We start from the raw sequence: 19,496 nt of genomic DNA, 5'->3' as shown, positions 1-19,496 counted from the left end.
AATAACATGGGTTCTGTGGAATACTGACTCCTATTGTGTATAAACATTCTGACATAAGGAAGGACAAAGCATGTAATTGTATAGCAACCACCTTGTTCTTATTGAATTGACTATTGACTCTGACCAGGTCTAGTGTAGTACCATTGGATAAAGGCAAGGGAAAGTATGAAGGAGAGGTGAGCGCACCTACTGTATGCAATTACAAAGTTACTCATTAACTTAAGTCCTTCATAACACGATTGAGGTGAACCGTTCAACCTTTGCTCAACATGCCTCCATTTTATAGCAAAGGCAAAAAACAAACTTACAGTGACAATGCTGAATTAATGTGAGTTATAAGGAAGAGGACATATTGTTACCCGGGTTTCAGGGACATACAGACCAGGCTGGCCAGGTAGGACACTTCTAATGAGTGGACTTTCTCCAAATGTTAACCTTTTGGGCTGTTTCCATTTGTCAACATTGAGATCATATGACGTCCCTGATTCTCCTATTGATCCTTAAGTACTGTGGTTACAGTAATACAATATGTTGGTATATTTCTATAACATACTAGTATAATAACCAAATGCAAACAACCTTTTGATCAATCTCCATTACAGTATATCAGTAATTATGTTGACGGCTGTTACGAGATATAATAACATGAAAGTGGATGAATGAGAGAGAAATTGATACTTAAATTAGATGCATGCTGCGCCGCCATGCCCACATGTTGATACCCGCCGCTTGCTGTTTTGATCAAAATAAGGCTAAACCTTTGACATCAGCTGACTTTTTAGCCAGCGTCTTGATAATAATGTAAACCATTGTTCATTCAGGGAGGATGATGTGGTGAAGTCCAGTAACATTACCAAGGAGACACAGGAAGCTAAAGGTCTGTCAAATGCATTATTCTTCTATCCCACTAACCTCTAAAGCTAAAGATAATAGTTTCCGGTGTATTTGTTTGTAGAATTTGCTTGGTTTTATTGCTGACACTGTGTAGACCTTTGAGCAAAATGTTAGAAAGGATTGTGCCTATTGCCAGTTGCTTTGTTGATGATTTAGTGGGATTAACAGAGCTACAGATGTGAAACTCATTAACCCATAACAGTCTAAGCCCTGTCTAAACCAGGGGAGGGTTCTACTAAGCTATATGGAATTGTTTTAAGAAGGATCATTTAGCTATTGGATTTGGAATTTTAAGACCCCTTGAAGTATAATTATTATTTTTTATATGAAAACATTATGTGAAGAAAATGTTTATTTGGCCTTACTGCTATTAGCCCATACAAACGCATTGAATAACAGATTCACTACATGGAACAACAGTCTCCCCAAAAATCAAAAGGAAGCTTGTTCTGAAGTTTCTGTCCTATATCTGAGAGATATAAGAAAGATCAGGAAACATTTTATTAAATGTTTACATGTATTTTAAATCTTGTTTTTGTCATGAAACAGTCTCCATATATAAACACTACATGACCAAACGTATGTGGACACCTGCTCGTCGAACATCTCATTCCAAGAACATGGGCGTTAATATGGAGTTGGTCCCCCCTTTGCTGCTATAACAGCCTCCACTCTTCTGGGAAGGCTTTCCACTAGATGTTGGGACATTGCTGCGGGGACTTGCTTCCATTCAGCCACAAGAGCATTAGTGAGGTCGGACACTGATGTTGGGCGATTAGGCCTGGGTCGCAGTCGGCGTTCCAATTCATCGCCAAAGGTGTTCGATGGGGTTGAGGTCAGGGCTCTGTGCAGGCCAGTCAAGTTCTTCCACACCGATCTCGACAAACCATTTCTGTAATTCTGTATGGACCTCACTTTGTGAACGGGGGCATTGTCATGCTGAAACAGGAAAGGGCCTTCCCCAAACTGTTGCCACAAAGTTGGAAGCACAGAATAGACTAGCATGTCATTGCATGCTGTAGTGTTAAGATTTCCCTTCACTGGAACTAATGGGCCTAGCCAGAACCATGAAAAACAGCCCCAGACCATTATTCCTTCTCCACCATACTTTACATTTGGCACTATGCATTGGGGCAGGTAGCGTTCTCCTGGCATCCGCCAAACCCAGATTAGTCCATCTGACTGCCAGATGGTGAAGCGTGATTCATCACTCCAGAGAACGCGTTTCCACTGCTCCAGAGTCCAATGGCGGTGAGCTTTACACCACTCCAGCAGACGCTTGGCATTGCGCATGGTGATCTTAGGCTTGTGTGCGGCTGCTCGGCCATGGAAACCCATTTCATGAAGCTCCCAAAGAACAGTTATTGTGCTGACATTGCTTTCATAGGCAGTTTGGAACTCGGTAGTGAATGTTGCAACCGAGGACAGACGATTTTCACGTGCTACGCGCGTCAGCACTCGGTGGTCCCATCATGTATGTGAGAGTCTCATCTTTCCATCGAGGGGTCATAATAGTTTGTAGGCCAAACCGTTCGGACGCTACAGACGGTTTTGTGAGAAGACCGACTTTCGGGATGTCTCATGGTCTGACAAACACCGCTCTATCTCTGTCACCTTTCACCTCTAGCTCTGTCACCTTTCACCTCTAGCTCTGTCACCTTTCACCTCTATCTCTGTCACCTTTCAGCTCTAGCTCTGTCACCTTTCACCTCTAGCTCTGTCACCTTTCACCTCTATCTCTGTCACCTTTCAGCTCTAGCTCTGTCACCTTTCACCTCTAGCTCTGTCACCTTTCACCTCTAGCTCTGTCACCTTTCACCTCTAGCTCTGTCACCTTTCACCTCTAGCTCTGTCACCTTTCACCTCTAGCTCTGTCACCTTTCAGCTCTAGCTCTGTCACCTTTCACCTCTAGCTCTGTCACCTTTCACCGCAGATGCAGAAGTGCGACATCAGCAGATGTGGCGGATTGAGACGCATACAAATATCTCTAGCTTAAACTGACGGATTGTTATGGGGATTTTCTATTATGCTAATTTGATTTCCACGGGGGTACGGACATCGACTCTAGAGGGTTTAAAAGTAAAGAAGTACTTAGAGAAGACCTTACATACCTGGGGTGGCAGGTAGCTTAGTGGGTAAGAGCGTTGTGTCAGTAACCGAAAGGTCGCTGGTTCTAATCCCGAGCCGACTAGGTGAAAAATCTGTCGATGTGGCACCTAACCCTAATTGCTCCTGTAAGTCGCTCTGGATAAGAGCGTCTGCTAAAAACTGGGTGGTTCGAGCCCTGAATGCTGATTGGCTGACAGCCGTGGTATATCAGACTGTTTTTACTGCTCTAATTATGTTGGTAACCAGTTTATAATAGCAATAAGGCACCTCAGAGGTTTGTGATATGTGGCCAATATACCACGGCTAAGGGCTGTATCCAGGCACTCCGCTTTGCGTCGTGCATAAGAACAGCCCTTAGCCGTGGTATATTGGCCATTACCACACCCCCTCGTGCCTTATTGCTTAAGTATACCACCCTATCCTGAGTAGCAGGCTCCCTGTATCCATTGCATGTGTCTAAAACATCTGCCTCATAAACAACCTCCCTCTCTGTCAGCTGTTTTTCAAATCCCTGTATGATCAAATCATATCCTTTATTCTTGACAAACAATGGCATCACTTAGCTCCCACGCAAAATATTATCTGAAACCAATGACAAAAATATCTATCTGGCACCATGGATGAGGACTGTGGGGGAGGAAGGCTTGCTCACCTCACCACAGTGTCACCAGGAGGTCAGACGAAGGACGGCTGTGTGTGTCACTTCCGTACCCAGAGAGGAGAGCGTGGAGTGGGGAAGGAGAGGGAAGAGGGGGACAGGACCTGGGTAACCCATTACAGAACAGCAAGACGTGGAATTGTGCTGGGAGTGTGGAGGCGGGCTGGTCAAGGAGCCCCTTGGAACTACTTTCAAAGCCTACCCTTAAACATAAAGCACACACACACACAGGGCAAAAACGGGTTGAATCAACATTGTTTCCACGTCATTTCAACCAAAACATTCAATGTGATGACGTTGAATCAATGTGAAAAACTGATTGGATTTGAAAAACGTTATCCACGTAAGGGAATTTCTTCTTTTTTTTCACCCATCTTTTAACCTAAATCCAATGACATGGTGAAATGTTTTGTTGATTTTACGTTGAATTCAGGTTAGTTGACAACTCAACCAAATGTAAATGAAAACTAGACTTTGAACTGACGTCTGTGCCCAGTGGGCTACTACACACACAGCCTCGTGGGCTCTTGGGGTTCCCATAGCTCCCAGGCATGTTGTTGTTGTTGTTGTTGTTGTGGCTTTACTGTGCGAGGACAGCAAGAGATAAAAGAGATCCCCACTCTGGGCTTTACAGCCAACCATGCTGAGCTGAATAGCAGAAGGAGGAGAGGGGAAGAGGCCTAATGGCAAAGCGACCAGCCAGTAGGCCTCCTCTGTGAAAAATAATTCTGGTGCCAAGAGGACTCTGCAAACAGGCCGGGCTCTGATGAAAAAACAAAGAAGGAGAAAGATACAGTCAAAGATCTGAGAAGAACAACATAAGAGCAATCTGCAGAACAAAAGCTATTGTTAAAGTGTGTGAAAGAGCTCTTCAGTCTATGACTAAACACTAAACTGGTACTTTTGTATTTGTGAGAACATGCCAATAGACATCTTCTGAATGTGCAATGAGTCAGCGGATCTGTATATAACATCACGAGTCAACACTGCATGCAAACAAATGTAAGTTTAGCAAATTTGCTTACAGAAGAGCAGAGGTCACTGGTTTCAGTTATGTCAAAAAAATGGTTTATGTCTCAACCCGATTCTGGTGTGTTTTAGGGCCAGTAGTTTTTCCTGGACAGGTCACATAGCTATACCTTGTGGGGGGCCTATGTCAGTAAGGTCATATGCCCTATATGACTGATAAGTCAGGTCATAGTTGTCACGATCGTCGGTAAGAGATGAGGACCAAGGCGCAGCGTTGCAGACGAACATACTCTTTATTTAGCGAACACGACCAAAACAACAAAAACGATAACGTGACAGTCTACGGTCAAACACAAACCAACTTGAACAAGATCCCACAAACACGAATGGAAAACAGACTGTTTAAATATGGCTCCCAATCAGAGACAACCAGCAACAACTGACACTCGTTGCCTCTGATTGGGAGCCACTCTGGCCAACATAGAAATAGCACCCATAGAATTTACACCATAGAAACAAAACACATAGATCTACACACCCTGGCTCAACATAACAGTGTCCCCAGAGCCAGGGCGTGTCACACCCTGGCTCTGGGACTCTATATGTTGAGCCAGGGTGTGTTCATTCTATGTGTTGTGTTTCTATGTCGGGAGTTCTAGTTGTGCTATTTCTATGTTGGCCTGAGTGGCTCCCAATCAGAGGCAACGAGTGTCAGCTGTTGTTGGTTGTCTCTGATTGGGAGCCATATTTAAACTGTCTGTTTTCCCTTTGTGTTTGTGGGATCTTGTTTCCGTTTTGGTTTGTTCCTTGTTGGTTATATTAAACCGTAGGACTGCACGTTTCGTTTTGTTGTTTTGTTGTGTATATTATCACTATAGATAATAAAGATTCAATATGTTCGGTCATCACGCTGCGCCTTGGTCTACTCCATACGACGATAAAGACAGAAGATCCCACCATACCAGGACCAAGCAGCGTGTCCAGGAGCAGGCAGCCTGGACGTGGGAGAAGATCTTGGACGGGCAGGGGTCCTGGACCTGGGAGGAAATCCTGGCCGGGATGGATCGCCGGCCATGGAGTGAGACGGTAGAAGCGCGACAGAGAGAGGAGCAACGGCGTAATCAGTGTCGTCGTCGGACGGACGAGAGGCAACCCCAAAAAAAAATTAGGGGGGGGCACAGGGCATGGACGACGGGGCTGACGGAGGCAGACAAGGGGCGAATTCAGAAGGCCACCAGGTTACGGGGGTCACTGGTCAAGGAAGGGAAGGAAGGTGTAGAGGCACGGCGAGAGGTACTGGGGTGTGTTACCAGTCCGGTCCGGCCTGTTCCAGATCCCGGTGTAGAGCCAGTGGTGTGTGTCCCCAGTACGGTCCGGCCTGTTCCTGCCCCTCGCACCAAGTGTACGGTGCGCGTCGCCAGCCCGGCCCGGCCTGTTCCTGCCCCTCGCACCAAGCCTACGGTGCGCGTCGCCAGCCCGGCCCGGCCTGTTCCTGCCCCTCGCACCAAGCCTACGGTGTGCGTCGCCAGCCCGGCCCGGCCTGTTCCTGCCCCTCGCACCAAGCCTACGGTGTGCGTCGCCAGCCCGGCCTGTTCCTGCCCCTCGCACCAAGCCTACGGTGCGCGTCGCCAGCCCGGCCCGGCTTATTCCTGCTACTCGCACCAAGTCTACGGTGCGCGTCGCCAGCCCGGCCCGGCCTGTTCCTGCCCCTCGCACCAAGCCTACGGTGTGCGTCGCCAGCCCGGCCCGGCCTGTTCCTGCCCCTCGCACCAAGCCTACGGTGCGCGTCGCCAGCCCGGCCCGGCCTGTTCCTGCTACTCGCACCAAGTCTACGGTGCGCGTCGCCAGCCCGGCCCGGCCTGTTCCTGCCACTCGCACCAAGCCAGGGGTGCGAGACGTCAGCCTGGTAAGGCCTGTTCCTGCCACTCGCACCAAGCCAGGGGTGCGAGACGTCAGCCTGGTAAGGCCTGTTCCTGCCACTCGCACCAAGCCAGGGGTGCGAGACGTCAGCCCGGTAAGGCCTGTTCCTGCCACTCGCACCAAGCCAGGGGTGCGAGACGTCAGTCTGGTAAGGCCCGTTGCTGCTCCACGCACCAAGCCAGGGGTGCGCGTCGTCAGCCTGGTAAGGCCCATTCCTGCTCCACGCACCAAGCCAGGGGTGCGTATCATCAGCCCGGTCCGGCCTGTTGCTGCTCCACGCACCAAGCCAGGGGTGCGCATCGTCAGCCCGGTCCGGTCCGTTCCTGCTCCACGCACCAAGCCAGGGGTGCGCGTCGTCAGCCTGGTAAGGCCCATTCCTGCTCCACGCACCAAGCCAGGGGTGCGTATCGTCAGCCCGGTCCGGCCAGTTGCTGCTCCACGCACCAAGCCAGGGGTGCGCATCGTCAGCCCGGTCCGGTCCGTTCCTGCTCCACGCACCAAGCCAGGGGTGCGCGTCGTCAGTCCGGCACAACCCGTGCCTGGGTCACCGGTGCCTGATCAGGTACCGGTCGGCTGCTCCACACCGGAGCTGAAGCTATCCGCTCCTACTATGTCCAGTTCAGCTCCAGCCAGCGGGGCCAGATCGGACCAGGGGCGCTATGGGGGGATTATTGGAGGGTGGTGGGCAAGCCCGGAGCCAGAACCGCCGCCGAGGAGGAATGCCCACCCAGCCCTCCCCTGTTTGGTTCTAGTTGAGGCGCGGTCGCAGTCCGCGCCTTTAGGGGGGGGTACTGTCACACCCTGGCTCTGGGACTCTATATGTTGAGCCAGGGTGTGTTCATTCTATGTGTTGTGTTTCTATGTCGGGAGTTCTAGTTGTGCTATTTCTATGTTGGCCAGAGTGGCTCCCAATCAGAGGCAACGAGTGTCAGCTGTTGTTGGTTGTCTCTGATTGGGAGCCATATTTAAACTGTCTGTTTTCCCTTTGTGTTTGTGGGATCTTGTTTCCGTTTTGGTTTGTTCCTTGTTGGTTATATTAAACCGTAGGACTGCACGTTTCGTTTTGTTGTTTTGTTGTGTATATTGTCACTATAGATAATAAAGATTCAATATGTTCGGTCATCACGCTGCGCCTTGGTCTACTCCATACGACGATCGTGACAGGGCGTGACAATAGTGAATTACATTGAATTTATTTTGGGTTATAAAAGTATAAAACAAGATGTAGAATGAATTCCCAGAGGATAGTGTCAAAGTTGCGTCAATTCAAATCTGGCATTAGGAACAAAAGAGGTCAACACGACTTCTAAGGTATACTAGTTATTTTAATTAATGCAAAAACCTTCAATGGTAAATATGATGTTTCGTATATACGGGTCCACTGTAATACCACGCAGGGCATTCTCAGAGAACTAAAACATTGTTTTCAGAAACAATACCCAAATACCCTGACAGAAAGTTTCCCACTTCTCTGCTGGCCAATTAGAGTAAAGACTTGAGCGTGGTTTAAAGTTTCTCAGCCAATCCTAGGTTCATGGGGTTGGTCTCATCTCCTCGGCGCCATTTGTTGCACACTACAGCCAGGCACAAGATTATCATAACATTCTATCATAGTGAGAAGAGCCAGCTCCCTTAGACATCATTCCTATGTCAAAGGAAGACTTACAGCTCACAAAGAACCATTATAGTCTAGCATTTGAAGACACAATCCTTATCTTATTTTACACACTAAAACAGACCTTCACATCAATCACAGCCTCCCCAGGTGTCACAACCTACATTAGCCCAGTCAAGAATGCACTCCTTCTAAGTTAGTCATCCCATCAATCTAAGAGAATAATAAATCCCCAATAGTCCCCCTTTTCACACCTAATAAGGTGTGATTCAAAAAATAAGAAAACACAGATTATCATTCATTATAATACAATACAAACAAAAAAATCACACTTTTATTAATAGGCCATAATGATACAAAAACATTCAAACCCTCTGTTCATCTACACCCAACTTGCAAATTGTTACCAGTCATCAAAAAACTTCAAACCATAAAACACAGGATTAATAAAACACAAAACATAAGACTATTAAAACATAAAACACAAACAGAGAAGTATATTTTGGCCCCCTTTAGACACCCTCTAGTGTCACTCCACCAAGCCTGGTAGGTCATATCCTCAATTCCTTGGTTGGAGTCCAGGATTGGGCCTTATCTCACCATCTGTGGGAAATCACCTTCTCCATCTCCTTTCTCACCAAACCTCAGACACAGGAAATAAGACAACATCCACAAAGAACAAGTATACCCATAGAAGCTATAACTTCACCCAGAATAGTCACAACAATAGTTTTCCATTTACCAAATATGTTATCAAACCAACCGTTTATGGAGCTATCAATATCAGATCTCTCAGCCAGTTTGTTCGTCAGTGTAGTTACTCCCTGTAGCTCTTTTGTCACTGACCCGTCCGGTGCTATATTGTTTGAGGATGAAAATACAGCACATAGATCCAAACAGAACACAAACTCCGCCCCTCTCAGCCAAAAGCATATCTAAAGCTATTATATTCTGCCTTGTCATTAAGATAGTTGCCACTGTTTGCTCATCTAATCCCTTTATTGCATCACAAGTGTGGTTTATAAATCTTTGCTGGCTATAGTAAATATAATTTATCCAATCTATGTTTTTATTAATTGTTGACCACCAAAAAATACTTGATTCAAACTCAGCTGCGATCTGATTCCTAGCTTTGAATTGTTCTGGAACCTCTCGAGGTACTCCTATCCCATCAAAGGATCCTTTCATCAAAGGATCCCGGAGGAGGTCCTACTTTCTACGTGACAACTCACCAGTCTCTGACACGTTAGTTTGTTTACATATGTAGTTGAGTTCACAATCAGTTATCACCACACAACCATCAGATGTCAGCACGGGCCTGGTTTTAGTTCCTACAATCCTCTGTCTGCAACAAAGAGGAGAGATTAGTCATGTTCTCTTTCAGTTGTGATATTCTCTGTGTAGGAGCAGAGCTAAGATGCCCTACTCTGTATCCTATCTTACTAGTCCTAGAAAAACAATTAGAATCCCCTGAGACTTCAAACGTAGGCAACCCAGGTCGGGATGACTTTGTTATCGGGGGATACTGATAGTTCAAGTTACTACAAGACTCTTTCACCACATTCCCAGATGGCTTGCATGGAGGATAAACCTGACAGAGAGTCAAAGCCTGTCAAGGGGAACGGAGTAGTTGTTAACCTTGGTTTGGCTGTCCCACAGGCATAACAGTCCTATTTAGACATAGTTCTTGCCGTATACTAAATCCATTCCAACCACAGGTCAAGATTCCTACACCCCGTCTCCACCTGTCCTACTTTCTTCAGGTCTATAGGTTGCACTGTCTCACTACCTCCCTCAGAGAGGTTTACTCTATAGGGTGCCCCAGTTGAAGAGGATATCTTACTTGTCAGGTCTGTAACCTGTTTTTGCGTACTTCAGACTTTCAGACAGTACCTACCCTTCTATGGGTTGCACTGCCATTTCTGGTAATTCCCTATTTTCACAATACTTCACCTGTCCCTAAACTGTGCACGGAGACCTACACATCCCCCACGCTCTCGACATAAGCAACTACATAGTCCCAGGATGTACATGGCGACACACGTACAGTGATGTCCTCCCCTAAAGTCCCTAATCTTCCCCTTTCCCTACGTCTAGCTGTCTCCTATGCCTTCGTATACTGTGCTCAGGTATTATTTTATCAACTTGTTTTAGGTTAACTACTACTTTCGGCTGATCAGAAGGGTTTGAGTGTGTTAGGAATATGGCCCCCACAATCAGACAGCTACCTACCGTCAGGAGACCTGTGAATCCCCACCCTTGCCCTGAGAACATGTCAGATGCCAGAGGCCAACCCATTGCTTCACCTTCTATCGAACTCACACAGGGATGATCAGACAGGGTAAGGGAATCTTCGTTAAGGAGCCAACCCCCGGACCCTTGTGGTGATCGGATCTTTCTCCTAACTCTGTGTTTGTTCGTCAGGTGTAGCTGGGTTTACCTTTTTACAGTGTGTGACATGCACCCAGATGGATCTCTCAGCTATTCTGCTGGCAAAGGCAGTACTTGGTGTGGCCCTTCCCGCCAGGCCTGATTCAGTCTCCTGGTTAGATAGAGTGGGTCACCTTCTCCTTTAGTTCACCTGTGGGGCACAAAACCTCTGACATACGGGTGTGGTTAATAAACTATCTTCACACATACATGCTCAGCTCTCTATTTCTATTGTTGTTTTTTCTTTTTAAGTATTTTTATTTAATTCTATCAATATTATTTAATCCTATCACTCCCCCTTTTTGACACATGATTTGCCCATGTGTCAATATTACCACCTTTCTAAACCATTTCTTATGTAATTTATCATCCTATTGCCATGCCTTTCATTTTTTAGATTATCTTTTGCTCCTTTATTGCTCCTCCCACTTCCTTTGTCTTTTATGGCATCTAAATTCAACTTTCATCCAGTTCAGAATCAATTAGTAATCCAATCATTCAATCTCTTATCTTGTAAAAACACTCATGTTTAGTTCAAACTCTGTTCTACCCAGGCTCTCCCGGGCTTGACCTGAAGACTAATTGTTGGACATGACAAGTCTATTTTTTAAGTCACCTAAGTCTTCTGTCTAGCAACAAAGAATAAAAATCTTTATGTTTATGATTAACCCAGTTATATCTAATAGCCCACCAAAAAACTTCATCATCTTTAAATCACTACCAATGTCATATCCCTCGTTACTCTCTACCATTTGGATAACATCCCTGATGTATGTATGCCTCCTTAGAGTTCCAAATTACTTTACCATGGGCTACCATTGCCTTCCCATAGATAAGATCACTTAATTTACCCGTATGCAGTACATAATGGAGTTATTAAACTATACAGCACTTTATCATTAACAAAAAGCTCATCATTTGTTTTTTGTTTTAACGGTTTTGGCGTTTAAATATAGCAGTTTTCCTGGATGAATTTAACATTCGCCCCTCCTGTGTTATAGTGTGTCCTAGGTAAATGACCTCGCTCTACCAAAGTTGAAGTTTCTTTTTGTTCACTTTGTGTCCCTGTTCTGCCAGGAAGGTTAACAATTGGATTGTATCCCTCCTTACATCCCTCCTGAGTGGGATTAGCCAATAGAATATAATCTACATAAATTAACATTTGCTTCCTTCCCTAGGTTCAAACTTCCCCAAAGTCTTAGTTATAGCCTGGTCTAAGATTGTAAGACTTTCTGAGTAGCCTTGAGGTATCCTAGCCTAAGTCCATTTCCTTCCCTGAAAAGTAAAGCCAAACCACCCCTGACTATCCGGATGAACTTGGATACTAAAGAAAACATTAGCTAAATCTATCACTGTAAAATAGGAGTTCTCTGGTTTCAATTGGTTCAGCAATGTATGTGGATCTGTACACATGGAACTCTGGGAATGATATTTCTATTAATCTAACTGTAAGTCCATGACCATCCTCCAGTCGGCGCTAGGTGCCTCCTTTCTAACAGGAAATATTGGAGAGTTTCATTGTACCTCATCTCCAGGAATTATCACCTCTCCCTTAAGTAAATGCTCAAATGTAGGTGTTATCCCTTTTATTGCTTCTGGTTTCATAGTATATTGCTTTTGGTATGGTCTATTATCGAATCGAGGAATCACTTGTACTGGAGCTACCCCCTTAATTAGTCCTACATCTGCTGTCCTTGTGACCATAATTTGAACGGAATTGCTTCTAACTCAGCCTCCTGTTCCTGAGTTAAGAAAATCTCTTCCTGTCATCCGTTAAAATGTATCTCCAGATGGACACTGGGCTGGGCTTTTGCTCTCCAATTTATCTTTCTTCTATATCTCCCAGTGGAGTGGCCATACTGATCCCCATTTGGTGTATTCTGCTAATCAGTAATATTTTTCCCTTGTTTTATCCATTTACCTAGTAACCATTCCTCTGAATGTTCTTTCACTAGGGCAACATGGGGGCTCCACCTTTCTCTGTACAGCCTCTGGCTCTGTGAACCCATTTTAACCCAATTTGAAAAAACAACAATCACAAATAGCCAGGCCTCACTCAATTTGATAGCTCACTTTTATGACCTAAATTCTGCCTAACTGAGATGAGCTAATCTCTTTCTCCTAGTTATAATCTAAAGATGGTAGTACACACAAAACATGATAGATATCCCCAGTCTTAACCCATCAATAATTGTTTGTATCATTCTAATTCCTCATATCTAATTCATTAAACCACTCAAAATTCCTCGAGTATACAATGATTATTTAATTGATTACCCTAACTCTGCTACATGTGATCTCATCTCAAATGATCCATTTATCAATTATTTATTCAACCCCCTAGGAAAACCTGTCTTCCCTTCTATTGTTCCTATCCTCCCTGTAAATGTCATATTTGAGTCTTTAGCCAATACAATCATGGTTACATCAAATGTTCCCTCATTTAATTGTATTTTCTTCCTAATATAACTTCCCTAAATGAGATTAAATCCCCTGCCTTCCTCTACTATCCTTATATCATTACTGGATCAATGATAATAACTGTAATAACTATCAATAATACTTGTAATAACTATTTCACATTATATTGTGTATTTTTTCTGATAATGTTATAATTGTAGCCTATTCCATCACTTTAATTTAAAATATAAGTTTATGTAACAAATCCATAACCCACTACAGGCTGGCGCTATTCCCCAGCACAACAGCCAATGCATACTTTCATCCTAATCAAAATAAATTATCGTTTTAAAATCGTCCAATTATTCTGTACTTTTCCGCTAACCCATTTCAGTTCACTATTCAATTTATTTAACTGTTCTCTCTGATTACGCCCTAATTAATAAAACAAATACTTGCTATCGCTGGTCAGCATACGCTTAATGACATTTGAACTATACTGTCTTTCACCCTCCCCTTGCTCCTTCGGGGAGAGCGCATGGTAACCTTATAACATATTTTTCATAGACTTTTCTAGAATACTTCCATTTAAGCTATCTAATTCAACCTTTCACAATCCACATAGTAATCTATGTATATATATATATATATATTGCCCCACTGCGAAAGCTTTGTCTACTGTCCCTACCTGTGTTCGAACCAGGGACATCGCCAGTCACTCCACACCATCTGCGATGCTCTCAAAGTAACTACTCCCAGCTCATAGAGCAAGTGACGTCACCAAATGAAAATCGCAGTAGCTTTCACCTCAGCAAAAAACTCTCTCTCCTTTTGATTCCCTATTGTATAAGTTAGTTTTTCTATTTAACCCATAAACACGCTACAAATAGTCCATTCAACATTACCAAACCAAATACTCATCGTACCCATTCAATCAACACATCAGCCGTGAAATTTACACTCATAAATGCAGATTGTTACTCCATGCCTTGAAATTATAAATAGATTTCCACCAATAGTACTATTAATGATCTCATCTTACCCTCTGACACAAAATGAAGTTCCCTCACTGTACTACGTTAGCTCTACCATGATAATTAGTTCGATTTAACCCTCTATTTGCTTTGTATTATATTATACATTACGTCTAAAACAACATTACTTATGGTCAGTTTATTCCAATCACATTATCCACCAACGCCACAATCTTAAACTCATTTGGGGCGGCTGGCAGTTTAGTGACCAATAGCGCCGCGCCAACAACCGAGAGGTCGCCGGTTACAATCCCCGAGCCGATCAGGCGAAAAATCTGCCGATGTGCCCTCGAGCAAGGCACTCAACCCCAATTGCTCCCATAAATCGCTCTAAACAAGAGCGTCTGCCAAATTACCAAAAACGCAAATGTGAATATTCTCTACTTTCTCACCCAACGCACGTCTGCGTTCGGTGAGCAAGTTTAGAACACTCTCTCGTCAGATACCCACATGCGTTCCCAGTCAACTGCCATTCTTTTCTGGCTCCAAAAGCCACACTTTCGCTCTCTCCAGCCCCTCCCCTCGCAACTCTACCTTTTTGAGGAGCTGTGAGGAGCTGCTTCTCGTCCCAGCGCGCCTCCAATATTCCGCCGTTACTCAAAGTACTCCAGTCCATTTATTAAATCAAATAATTCCCACCTAATTAGTTAAAGTTGGTGCACGTTTATATTTAAACGTAAAACCGAATTATTTCAGTCTAATTGTTTAAGCAGTATTTTACAGGGTCAAACGTCAAACATTACATCAAATAATCAACAAAAAACCCTCAACCCAAGCACCTATAACCAGAATGATGCTAAGTCTACCACCAAACGGCACAGTTCAAACATATCAGCTCAGAACCGTTTCCGTTCAGTCACACAATTCATCACTTTAGCTTTATGTTCCCAATTGTTTTTAACGGGTTATATGGTTTAAGCAACCACATACCCAACATGTATTCCCAAATTATACCGTTTGGGCAGCCACAAACGTCTTATGATTCCCAATTTGTTTTCTGTCAAGGTATACAGGTTTATCATTCACACTTTCATGCATACGACAACACTCGCACTGTTTAACTTTTTATAGTACCTCCTATGGGTGTCTTTTGTTACCGTTTGCACAATTTAAACCTTATTTCCTTTTATAATTCTCCTTATTTACTGTTTTAAAATATTATTTGTATTCACAGCCAAAAATGGTACACAGTTAAACGTAGTGTACAGTTATCACACAGCAAAAATAGTACACAGTTATCGCACTCACTCACAATACACAGTCATAATCCTATCACACAGTCAAATATGTCACACAGTCATAAATGACACACTTATATCCCACACACAATCTGTAAGGGCACACAGCCTCTTCTACTATCTTTAAAAAATACTCCGCTGAACCTAGCCATACCTCGAAGTTATGGACCTTGCCAGTCGCTAGTATTTATCTAAAATTTCCCGAACCTAGCCGTATCCTCGTAGTTACGGACCTTGCCGGTGTAATTCTTCGAACCTTAGTCGTACTGTCGTAGTTACGAACCTTGCCGATAGCAATTACTTAAATCAATTATTCCCTATATCTAAAATTTCCCGAACCTAGCCGTATCCTCGTAGTTACGGACCTTGCCGGTGTAATTCTTCGAACCTAGCCGTACTGTCGTAGTTACGGACCTTGCCGATAGCAAATACTAAATCAATTATTCCCTGTATCTTCGAACCTAGCCGTACCCTCGCAGTTACGGACCTTGCCGATAGATGTCAGTATTTTCTCCGAACCTAGCCGTACCCTCGTAGTTACGGACCTTGCCGGTAGAACAAATACTCTCTGGTACCATGGGTTAAACATCACATTTACTAAAGGTTTTGCATGTCACAATATTGTGCTTATCTACTCATAATAGTTTCATAATTTAGTTCACTTACATCAGACAGTTGTTTCACAAAATTAATTTGGATAAAGCCAATGTGCAGATCTTTGGTTATTTAACAACAGGTATCTGCTTACCTTTTTAGAAGCCCGGGCAGTTTGTGAAACATACGGTTCGATGAAAGAGTTGACCAAATGTGCCGGACATTACCCAGCAAAGTCCCTTCTACCAGATCGCGTCGGGGTCACCAATTGTCAAAGTTGCGTCAATTCAAATCTGGCATTAGGAACAAAAGAGGTCAACACGACTTCTAAGGTATACTAGTTATTTTAATTAATGCAAAAACCTTCAATGGTAAATATGATGTTTCGTATATACGGGTCCACTGTAATACCACGCAGGGCATTCTCAGAGAACTAAAACATTGTTTTCAGAAACAATACCCAAATACCCTGACAGAAAGTTTCCCACTTCTCTGCTGGCCAATTAGAGTAAAGACTTGAGCGTGGTTTAAAGTTTCTCAGCCAATCCTAGGTTCATGGGGTTGGTCTCATCTCCTCGGCGCCATTTGTTGCACACTACAGCCAGGCACAAGATTATCATAACATTCTATCATAGTGAGAAGAGCCAGCTCCCTTAGACATCATTCCTATGTCAAAGGAAGACTTACAGCTCACAAAGAACCATTATAGTCTAGCATTTGAAGACACAATCCTTATCTTATTTTACACACTAAAACAGACCTTCACATCAATCACAGCCTCCCCAGGTGTCACAACCTACATTAGCCCAGTCAAGAATGCACTCCTTCTAAGTTAGTCATCCCATCAATCTAAGAGAATAATAAATCCCCAATAATAGCATGTAAAGTATTAATTAAAACACTTGTCTCAATGCAGTTCTAGTTATTATTTCTCAATGCAGTTCTAGTTATCTGGTTATTATTTCTCAATGCGGTTCTAGTTATCTGGTTATTATTTCTCAATGCAGTTGTCTGTCCATCTGTGATTCCTACAGGAAGCGGGGGAACCATGGGGTCCTGGGGCCATGGCCTGTGTGTGGTTTTGTGTTTCTGGGGAACAGTTAGCGGGAACACGCTTCACAGTCGCACTGTTGGCCCGTGTAATGTCAATACTGGCACGGTAAGAAAGACACACAGCTTTCTTCTCTTTTTCTTCCCTTTGTTCAGTTCCAAGCAGTCACGTGAGGAAGCGACTACGGGGAATTTCCTGTTTGAGACACTTTTCCTGGTTGTTGATCATAAGATAATGTTACCTCTGGGAGTCAAGTCTGATTCGTTACAGGATATCAACATAAGAATTATGTCAAGATTGGGGCTCTCTTTGAGCGAATCGATTTGTTGTTCACAGCTTGATTTGTTAAATATTAGATGGTTTTCTTTATCTTTCGTTTTAAATTTACATGGAATATTTATTTATCAGCACAGTTGCAAAGACTCCTAATTAATTAAACACCAGTTTTTTATAATTCCCTTTTAATTCACCAATATAGTGGCTTTAGGGAGATACTTTCGAAAATCATAAAGTTTGTTTTAAACACTTCTTGATTCTTGCTAAATGGCAACCGCAAAATGGGAAGGGTTGGCTTGACCAATCTTGTTCATCTCTTCCCCAAGGCATCATTTAACTGCAGTTGGAGGAAACTGGCCCATATTCCAGAGATATGGGACAATGCAACCACACTGGACCTCTCCCAGAACCACCTCAACTTAACTAACCCTCAACACCTCAGACAACTACAGAGGTTGGATCATCTGGTTACCCTCAATCTCTCAGGCAACTACCTCCCTCTGCTGGGGAAAGACAACCTCTGCAGCCTCCCCTCCCTGCAAATACTAGACCTCAGTAGCTGCCAACTGACCTCCATAGAGGCTGGAGCTCTGCAGGGTTTACCCAGGTTAGGGAAGCTGTTTTTGGGGAACAACAGACTGCAAGTCCCCCTGTCTGTCTCCACTCGAGATATAGTAACTATATCCTTCCTGGATCTCCATGGGAACCAAGAGCTTGAGCGTGGCTCTGATGATTTGTCGACAGGAATCAGAAGACCATTTCATAGAAAACTGTTGACAAATGACACTGAACATCCCACCAAAACTCCAACTAACGCAATGACTACAGCTAATGGTAAGGATCTCATAACAATTGACTTCTGCCTCATATCACCTCATTTATAAATGATGTACTTAAGATATATCATAGAATTATCAGCTGTCATAGAATTATTTGATGCTTACTCAAGCGGTCTTGGCTGTTTTAGCTGTGATGTAATTCATAATAATGACTTGAAATGTAAAACCTATTCCCCTCTCACCTAACAGGCACAGAGTCACCTGGTCAGAGCCGCCCCTCACACAGATGGCAATACTTGGTGGCAGTCCTGGTGACGGCCATCTCCCTCTCCCTCCTCATCGCCAGCCTGGCCAAATGCCATCTGGTCCACCGCTACCTAGCCAGCTACCAACACACCCGTCTGACCGAGCAGGACACAGCCAGCCAGTGTGACCCCAACAGCCTGGAGGTGGGCTTCTCCATGCACAACCATGGGGGACAGGCACAGAGCCCCCACCCTGCTGCTGTCCCCCAGGGAGAGATGGACATGGAGGATGAGGAAGATGATGATGATGATGGCTTCATAGAGGATAACTACATACAAGCCAGCGAGAGGGAGAGGGCTAAGAGGGCACTTGAACTGGTGGAAGAGGAGGAAGAGGATGGGACGGAATTTACCATTGGCTAGGAAGAAAGGGAGAAGGTGGAAAGGGAGGGGAGAGAAAGAGAGGAAAGCGAGAGAGAGATAGAATGGAGAGAGAGCGAGAGTGAGGTCACTAGGCTATTTGGACACTGATTGGGGCCAAATCAGATATTAAATATAAGCATGTCTATCTCCATCATCTTTGGAGGGAAAAAACAGTCACAGAGACAGATGAATACAAAACTGTCAATAGCAATAACTAAATTTAGCTCTGCAATAGGGCACCTTTGGCTGTCTTTCAATGGATTTCAAAATTGGGCTGACTGTTTGTATGGACTTTGATATAAATATGTTAGAATTATTATTCAAAGTGGGTCAATTAATCAATCAATTTGTATTTTAGTTAGCTTTTTTAAGTTCCAACACACTTTTACCAATTAATGTGATGTTATTTGGGTGTGCCTGCACTCCGTTTTATTACATTTGTAGATAAAATAAAACGTTTTAAAATTCAAAAGCACACCTGCATCAAATTATTTTGAAACACAGTTAGGCATATGCATCGATCTATAATCATGTATAGCAATGCTTCATATCAGGGGTGTCAAACTCATTTTAGCTCAGGGGCCACATGGAGGAAAATCTATTCCCAAGTGGGCCGGACCGGAAAAATCATGGTATATATATATATAACTTAAAAACAACAACTTCAGATTGTTTTCTTTGTTTTAATACGATCAACATACAACATAAAGCTGGAGCCTGAGGACAGTGTGTCCAAAATAGTACAAGCACAACATCACTATTAATCATAAAACACGTCAAGTTTATTTGAAAATTCTAAAGAAAAAGAACACACAAACACACAATGCCTCAGTGATTAACAGAACTGTTTCACAGATCAC

General features: G+C 43.8%; 1 protein-coding gene across 1 annotated transcript; it reads left to right on the top strand.

The window, feature by feature from the left end:
• Nucleotides 1-255: 255 nt before the first annotated feature.
• Nucleotides 256-19,108, top strand: cUnh1orf210 (chromosome Un C1orf210 homolog). Its single transcript, XM_084163436.1, has 5 exons — nt 256-394; nt 822-877; nt 16,897-17,021; nt 17,516-18,023; nt 18,218-19,108. The coding sequence occupies exons 3-5, from the start codon at nt 16,911-16,913 to the stop codon at nt 18,634-18,636; spliced, it is 1,038 nt and encodes a 345-aa protein (XP_084019562.1). The 5' UTR covers nt 256-394; nt 822-877; nt 16,897-16,910; the 3' UTR covers nt 18,637-19,108.
• The last annotated feature ends 388 nt before the right edge of the window (nt 19,109-19,496 follow it).

The sequence above is a fragment of the Coregonus lavaretus genome (genome assembly GCF_964263955.1).
Source record: "Coregonus lavaretus genome assembly, chromosome: 6".
NCBI classification, from domain to species: domain Eukaryota; kingdom Metazoa; phylum Chordata; class Actinopteri; order Salmoniformes; family Salmonidae; genus Coregonus; species Coregonus lavaretus.
The sequence above is the reverse complement of the archived record's forward strand: the minus strand, read 5'-3'. Positions and strand labels throughout refer to the sequence as shown.